This window comes from Asparagus officinalis, chromosome 4 (genome assembly GCF_001876935.1).
Source record: "Asparagus officinalis chromosome 4, Aspof.V1, whole genome shotgun sequence".
In the NCBI taxonomy this organism is placed as follows: domain Eukaryota; kingdom Viridiplantae; phylum Streptophyta; class Magnoliopsida; order Asparagales; family Asparagaceae; genus Asparagus; species Asparagus officinalis.
In genome coordinates, this window is record NC_033797.1 from 4620858 (window position 1) to 4629157 (window position 8300).

The 8300-nt window shown below is 36.9% G+C and overlaps 1 protein-coding gene and 1 long non-coding RNA gene across 2 annotated transcripts; one reads left to right on the top strand and one right to left on the bottom strand.

Annotated features, from left to right (window-relative positions):
* LOC109836415 lies at positions 1310-4271 on the bottom strand. The gene is made up of 2 exons (XR_002245957.1): positions 2903-4271; positions 1310-1892 (listed from the first exon to the last, which is right to left on the bottom strand). It is a non-coding gene; the product is annotated as an uncharacterized LOC109836415 (long non-coding RNA).
* LOC109836414 (zinc finger protein CONSTANS-LIKE 4-like) lies at positions 2156-4767 on the top strand. Its single transcript, XM_020404308.1, has 4 exons — positions 2156-2323; positions 2888-3076; positions 4259-4387; positions 4537-4767. Exons 1-4 carry the CDS (start codon positions 2177-2179, stop codon positions 4645-4647), a joined length of 576 nt encoding a protein of 191 aa, XP_020259897.1. The 5' UTR covers positions 2156-2176; the 3' UTR covers positions 4648-4767.

Genomic DNA, 8300 nt, shown 5'->3' on the forward strand with positions numbered 1-8300 from the left:
AAGTTGACGGCCGTTAAGTTGTCGTTCTATTCTTCCGCCGCGAGAGATATCTGTTTTTGGCATTCCTCCGTGTTATTCGGCTCTCTATATATATACTAGCCGTTGCCTGTTTTTCTCCTCCCTTAAAATAAACTTTATTTTATTTTATTTTTTTCCTCTCGAACCTTTTTCTTTTTTTTTTTTCCCTTCATTGGACGAAGAAAACATTTTCCTTTTTTCCTTTTCCTTTTCCCCACAGGATCGGTTGAAGGAGGAAGAAGAGAATTGGGAGCACAGCTCTAAATGATGGTAAGCTTCCTACTCTAGAAAAAATTTCTTCATTTTTTTTTTCCATTAGCTTTGAACTGATTTTTATATAGCAAACGATGATCATTCGAGCAAAAATAAACGCATGCATGCGTTCACATTGATTATCAAATTTCTTTTTCATGCAGAGCTAAGGCTATATTTTTTTTTTGTTTGTTTGTCTACACGTTCGTCTTTTTTAATGTTTTTTTTTTAAATATCATATATAATTTAAATATTTATGAGTTTTTTGTCCGTCGACTATTTCAAATATTTTCTCCTTTATTTTGAACAAAAATCGTTGCTTATAGTCTTAAACGACAGAAATTCCATTATCCATAAGCATCCGAATATAAAAGAACTTTTTACGCATTTAGCTTCTAATTGGTCTGTCATTTCAAAATCTGCTTCCAAAAAACTCCTCCAAATTCCAAAAAGCAAACTTTGACCCCCGGGGTTGATTCTCACAGTACAGCGACGTGCATGCATGCATTTCTTCCCTTTTATCACATATATATATATATATATATATATATATATATATATATATATATATATAGAGAGAGAGAGAGAGAGAGAGAGAGAGAGAGAAAGAGAGAAAAATGGGTATACTTGGTACCAATGATCCTTGGTAGTGATGTGGACACATCTTGTCCATACATCACACCTTGAAGATGGAGCCTCACCAACTTCAAGGTGTGATGTATGGACAAGATGTGTCCACATCACTACCAATGATCCTTGGCCCAAGTATACCCATATTCCTCATATATATATATATATACACACACACACGTCCCTTTCTAAAAACTTTAGACGAAAATGCTTTTCTGCCAATAATTAAATCCTATTCAGGCTTACCAATAACTCTACAATGTTCCCTTCACGCGGTGACCAACAATTAGAATATAAATTCTATCAGCAACGCTTTATGAACAACTTTATAGACGAGAAGTATTCTAATGCTCATCAATTTGAAGGCTTAGATGTCGATCAATCGTCTAGCTTTTCGCGATGACGTTGATATCTCAAGCCTCCACCAAATTAGAGAGTCATCGCATGGATAAATATTCTGATAAGAGTTTCTATCCAAAATAATTAAGCATCAAGAGGAACAAACCGATCAGTTGACGAGACTGATCAAAACCCAGCACAGTTTTATACATAGAATCTTCACACTTTTGGCTTTTGTTACAAGGATATGTCCTCCCCCCTTCGATATTATCTCTCTTTTTACATTTTAAACAGGAGGGCATCTCCGATCCGCTCACTTCCCAAATCCTCGATTTCCCGGTTGAAGATGACATAAACTTCTTCGCTGATGAGATAACCCCCTCGGATACCTCATGCTGTCCAACTATCAGCAACAACAACATTATCCCCGTCGCTTCTTCTCCCATGACCACAACCACCACCGCCGCCGCCGCCGCCGCNCGAAAGTGAGGGTCCGTTAACTGCTGCCAGCTGTGAAAGTGAAAGCCTGTGCTTCATCAGCGACGATGCCTTCTTCGATTTTGACCCTGCCACCATCTCCAGCCTCCTTGATGATAATGATCCACCTGATTTAATGCCAGTCAATACTACTACAACTGCTACCTATCAATTACCTGCAACATCAATAAACAATGGTGTCCAGAACCAAGAGGAGCACAGTCAGTTGATACTTGCAGAGATGAACACGCGTGCAGGCTGGCCTATGGGATCTCCTGACTCGGTCATACCACCGGATATGGACACAGAAATGAGATCAGGGTGGACACCGTGGCCATGTTATGACTCTGAGACAAGTCAACAGATACAGTCGATGCCTCCATTGATAGGGTATGAGGGACTAAACACATTACCTACATGTACATTTTTGGATGCCGGATTAGTCAATAGGTACCAAGCGATGAGTGGTGGAGATAGACAGATGGGGCTCTTTCATGGGAGAACAATGGCGGGTGCAGAGGCTGGAATGGGAGCAGAAGGTGGAGGATTTGGAAGCATCTACGGTCTGGAATCTACTCAGAGGGTGTACAATTCACTTGATATGCAGGTAATGATGGAAAACTAAAACAGAGGACTAAAATGGTAAACTCCCTAAACTTTGAATATTTTGTACAGGACCTTACTAAACTTTATAAATTAGATAAAATCCCTGACATCCCAAACTACTGGAAATTGTTTTAAACGGCATTAACATGAAGGGTAAAAGGTCTAAACCACCCATATGATTATCTATCAACCCTCACCCAAAAACCTATTCCAGTAAAAGTAAACAGTTCACCAAGGGCAAAATCATACAAAACATGCCGCATGCTAGGTTGGCAGGCATCCACTTGCTCATCCTAACTGAATATTGCATTTCCGTCCTTATAAATGTATCTGGATGAATATTCACCATGAACCAGTCTCCTAACTTGGAATTGAATTAGTCATAACCTTGTCATACAAATTAGTACATATGCATTTTTTTAATATACAAAAGGAAACATATTTCTCCTAGAATAATGATTCTTCATCTAGCGCATCTTCCATCATTCGTGTTATCAGACTTGGTAGCTAATCTAGAAAATGCAATAAAGTAGACATGCACTGAATTTGTTTTCTTTAAACGAAGGTAATAGGCGATTACAAAAATCTGGTAGACGGATGCAACAGCAACCACACCACATTGTCCACATCTGACATTGCGCCGTTGGATGATTCTACATTGAAAGTTGGTCGTCTTTCACCTGAGGAGAGGAAGGAAAAGATCCACAGGTATTTGAAGAAGAGGAGCGAACGAAATTTCAACAAGAAGATCAAGGTAAGTATATGAAATTCCTCATTCCTATAAAGAGAAGTTAATTATCTGATCCTTACTTCAATATTAACTGGATAGCAGATTAACAATTACACGTTAGAGAAAAAGCATAAAGAAGGAAAATAATAACATGCCCAATATTTTAATGCATCATCATCCCAGATTCCCAGTAAATTAAAGAGTCAAAACCAATTATCTAGACCTAATATCAATAGCAAAGTCCTCATGGAAACAACACCATAACAAAGTGTATATAATGTATAATGACCAAAAGGTATGTAGCACGGACACGGATCCGACACGGCCATCCGACACACCGACACGAGGCAAATCCTAAAAAATATATAGGATACGTGTGTTCGACACGTGTGTCCGACACAGACACGACACGACATGGCTTCATATTATGCGTGTCCGTGCTTCATAGACCAAAAGTTAGCTAATAATGTGACGGAAATGACCATAAATAGTTTGACAGGTCAGATTTTATGTTAAGAAATCATTCATAAAGCCACAAAGAAATTCTTCTGCATCAACTTACAGCAGAAAACATTTTCCGTGGCTTAACCTTAACAATATTGCATATGATAGTTTTACGTGCACCATTGGTCCATTGCCACGACTGTATTTCTCAAAGGAGGATCCTGTAAAATAAAATATAACATATGCAAACAAGGTGATACAAATGAAGTTCAAATTTGCTAGTAGTTTGTTAATATGTTTATCTTTTTCATGGTTTTTCTTAAAAAGGGAAACCTATGATATTCATCCTATCACCAAAGAACTAACTTACAACAACAGCATAATGTAGCTTTTGCCTCTCAGTGCACACAGGATAAGGTAGATACTATAACAGCAGTTGAAATGTGCAGCTGTCAGTCACTGTCTTGATTAGATAATACTATAATAGAACAAATACAATTTACAACTATAAATTAACTATCTCATTTCATGATTTCCCAATTAAAGGTAAACAAAACATAATACCCATGTAGTGTGTTAAGAAACGTCAGTCCTAAAAAAGAAGAAAGAACATGAACCACAAGCACACGTGTGAATTATATGAAAGGAGACCAATATTTTTTGCCCTTATAGAGACATTGTACTTATCTGTTGTAATTTCGAGATGTATGTATCCACATGATATCATTCGCTAACATGCAAGATCAACGGATAAAATGACAGTATGCATGTCGGAAAACTTTGGCTGATAGCAGGCCTCGAGTCCGAGGGAGATTTGCAAAGAATGATGAACATGGAGAAGGATCGACCAGAACAAGTTCCAGCAATCACGAGTATTTGGATGAGGGAGAAGTAAGTTCTTCAGTTGACTGATTCATTCTTTCAGCAAATATCTGTCAAAGCAGACAATTTTCCACTTTATTTCCTTTATGTGTCAAAATCTGAGCTAATTCACAGTAAGAAAGTAGTTGAGTGCAACTTGGCATTTTTTTTTTGTGTAGGTGGCGGTAATCAAGGAAGAAGACGACATACTAAACTCCTCAGATATATTCTCACAAATCAATGGCGTCAATTCCTTCAACTATAACTACACTATTGAGTCCTGGATATAGCTGACAGTAACATGAGATATAAATCTTTTTTCCCCTCCCTTTTTTTCCTTCTTTTTTCTTCCTCCTTAATTTTTCCAAGGAAAAAAATATGCAGCCATACTGCAGTAGTTACGAACCTTGTTCCATTCAATAAAATGAATGGCTTGGAGATTATTATTTCTGTGTAATGTGTATACCCTACATCTTTGAAATAGTGAGGAACTTTTTTTTCTTCCATTTTTTCCCCATTCCATGGATGATGTCTAAAGTCATATGTTGAGCCATTTGTAAAATAATATAGCGTTATTCAACCTCAACAGAAAATCAAAAGGATATTATTTTAATTTTTAAGTCAACGCGAAAGATTTCACGACATAATAGAAAAAGATCTTAAGGAAACCATCAAAAAGTATAGATGTTTACTTTTCCCTCTTATCATTTTGCCAGATGCAACAGAAAAAGGAAAAACCTTATGCATCCATAACAGCTAGGGAAGCCTTCCCGTTATAAATAAGAAAAATCAAAGAGGATTAAGGAAACCAAGGCCCTAAGCGAAGATTATTTCTTCATGGCATAGTTTTAAACTTTCCTATTAAACCACTGTATAAAGAACTAAATCCCTCCTTTAACAGGCAACACCTGTATGCCTTGGCGTGTACAGTAAACTAGGTTACAAGCTATGATGTAGGGCCCAGTCAACAATAACGTGAATTTAAATTTTCATAAAGATCCGTTTGACTAATTCTATGATAAATCAAACAGTGCATACAAACAACAGTAGCTTAGACCCTAGCATTCAGATATGGACATGTTGGCATGGACACAATTCACCCACATGGAGACAATTTTAAAATGCCTAGGTGATAAGTGGCACTGAACTGCTCAAGTTTCCAAGTTTCCTCCCGTATAGCTTGTATTGGGAACAAATGCAAGTGGCGACAAAGTTGTGAGTAGTTTGTAGAGAAGTGAAATTAAAGTTCAGCAGTTTGAGGTTTTCTATGCTCAATTGGCAGCATAGGCCTGCAAATGCATTTCTAAAAGATATAACTGTTGCAAGTAGAGGTGTTAAACTGTATCCGTATCCAAGAAAATATCTGTAACCGTATCCGTTAGGATACAGATATGGTTACTTAAATCTATAACCGAGGGATATGGTTACGACTATTATTTTGTAGTGAAATATCCGTATCCACATCCGAAATATTCGAATACATATTAGTCATAGTTTAGATTCATAGATTATGGATTTGTGGTTAATTTTGATGACCAAGATGTCTAATTTTAGCTTTTTAGTTATAATGAACATACTAACGAACTCTTTTATATCACTTTAATTGATGAACTATATTTTTTCAATACTATCTAGTTTTCTCATATTCATTTTGTATCCGCATGCATGTCCGCTTATATATCCGCATGTATATCCGTAATCGTATCCGATTTTAGCGGATATGGATGTGAATTTTCCTTACTGATGTATATCTGTATCCGTATCCGAGATGGGTAAGCGGATATGGATATGGTAAGCATCATATCCGAGCCGTATACGGACCGAATGCACCCCTAGTTGCAAGCAAAGAGAGCTGACTATTGAGAGGTAGTTAGGGGGGGCCCGAATGGTCAAAAAGAATGGAGCATGTGGAAGAAACAGTTTATATCAAATGCATATTTCAAATTATGGCAAGAACGCGTACATAAAAGAAGAAAATATTGTTGTAGGAGATTTGGCATGAGCCAAACAAATAGCTGGCGTTTCAATAAGAAGTGAAGATGAAGCATTGCTCAGCAAAAAGGAAAGAAGCAAGAGAAACTAGCGATATGCAAAGTCTGACTCAGATACGCAGTCAAGAAGTTCATACACCAGAAGAGCAAGCCAGAGTGGGAAGCAAGGTGACTTGACGGTAACTACTACAATTGTGATAAGAAACAAGACTTCGCCAGAAACTGGCTACTAAAGTATTGAGCAGCGGTGTAGCATCAGATCCCAAAGATAGTAAGTTCTTTTTTCTTATAGAAGAAAGTGTGGAGCCACATTTATTTGGTGGGCTATGATTAGAATTTGTTTTGACTACTCATAAGTACCATTTATGCATACTCCAGTTGAATAAAAATAGGGCTTTTATATGAAAATCGTTTTTATTTCTGTCTGAAGTGTTACTTGAAAACATCATTTCCTTCCAACCCCGTGTACTCTTTGTGATGTAATCTTTGTATCTGATGATGAGAAAATTGCTCTTGACGAATTGTCAAAGAGGATGGTTTATGCATGACGTGATGGAAGATGTACGGTACGGATGCTTATTTAACAGTGCCTAACTATTCATCAAGCATTAGATGTAGGGGAGCATTCGGTCCGGATACGGCTCAGATACGATGCTTACCATATCCATATCCACTTACCCATCTCGGATACGGATACAGATATACCTTGGTAAGGAAAATTTATATCTATATCCGCTAAAATCGGATACGGTTACGGATATACATACAGATATATATGTGGATATGCATGCGGATACAAAACAGATATGAAAAAACTAGACGGTATTGAGAAAAATATGGTTCATGTGATACACAAGAGTTCATTGATATGTTCATTATAACTAAAAAGTTAAGATTAAACATCTTGATCATTAAAATTAACCAAAAATCCATAATCTAAGAATTAAAACTATCATAAGAGTATGACTAATACGTATTCGGATATTTCGGATACGAATACAGATATTTCACTACAAAATCATATCTGTAACTATATCCTATCGGTTATAGATTTGAGTAACCATATCCGTATCCTAATGGATACGGTTACGGATGTTTCCTCGGATACGGTTTAACACCCCTAATTAGATGGCTAATCATAGCAGTTGGCTGTATACAGAGATAATTGTTGGAAGTTAATGTAAGAATCCCCTCAATGCTAGTGATAATTGGGAACATGTCGCTAATAAGAGGTGAGAGGAGGGATCAACAAGTGAGAAGTTGGGCTGGGCATGATTGTTCAGGGACATCATCTACCTGAGATCTCATGCGTAGATTATGACAAATGACAACATCGAAAACCTAAAGCTAAGGTTCAAATATTTGAGTTCCTATGGTTGTATGCAACTGTTAGCAAGAACAAATAATTCTAAAGTTGAGTGAATCTATGTCGCGGTACACACAACTCCTGCAGATTCCTCAAAACGACATTATGGTTCTATATGTTCCTCAACGAGATAGTTATCTGTACTCGTCTAATCTTAGATTGATGGGCGGTTCAAAATATTTCTTCATCAAAAGAGAGACTTTATAGTCAAACAAACACGGGGGCAGTGGAACCTAAAAAACATTTACATAACCTAGAAACCAGTTGAAACTTGAAATCAAATGACGCTATTCCATAATACAACTTTTACAGTACAGAAGGGAACAGATTTCTAGGACTATTGTTCATACTACAGGCAACAAACCTCATATTTCTCAATCCAAAAATGGCCATTTAAATAAACTATTTTACACCGCAAACTGAACCATCCAATATTTCAACACTGCAAACAAACCCATGAATCCATTTTAGTCACTACACTACAACCGATAATGTCATTTAGATTAGGACAAGTACAAGCATACGTAAATACATTACAACGTTACAAGAAGGAGATGATGGCTATAAATTGGTTAAAAATTACTAA

Excerpts from the sequence above, each read along its gene's own strand:
- LOC109836414 (XM_020404308.1), top strand. The coding sequence starts at position 2,177 with ATGAGTGGTGGAGATAGACAGATGGGGCTCTTTCATGGGAGAACAATG. Across the intron at positions 2,324-2,887 it reads ACAATTCACTTGATATGCAG|GTAATAGGCGATTACAAAAA; the intron begins GTAATGATGGAA and ends CTTTAAACGAAG. Across the intron at positions 3,077-4,258 it reads ATTTCAACAAGAAGATCAAG|TATGCATGTCGGAAAACTTT; the intron begins GTAAGTATATGA and ends ATAAAATGACAG.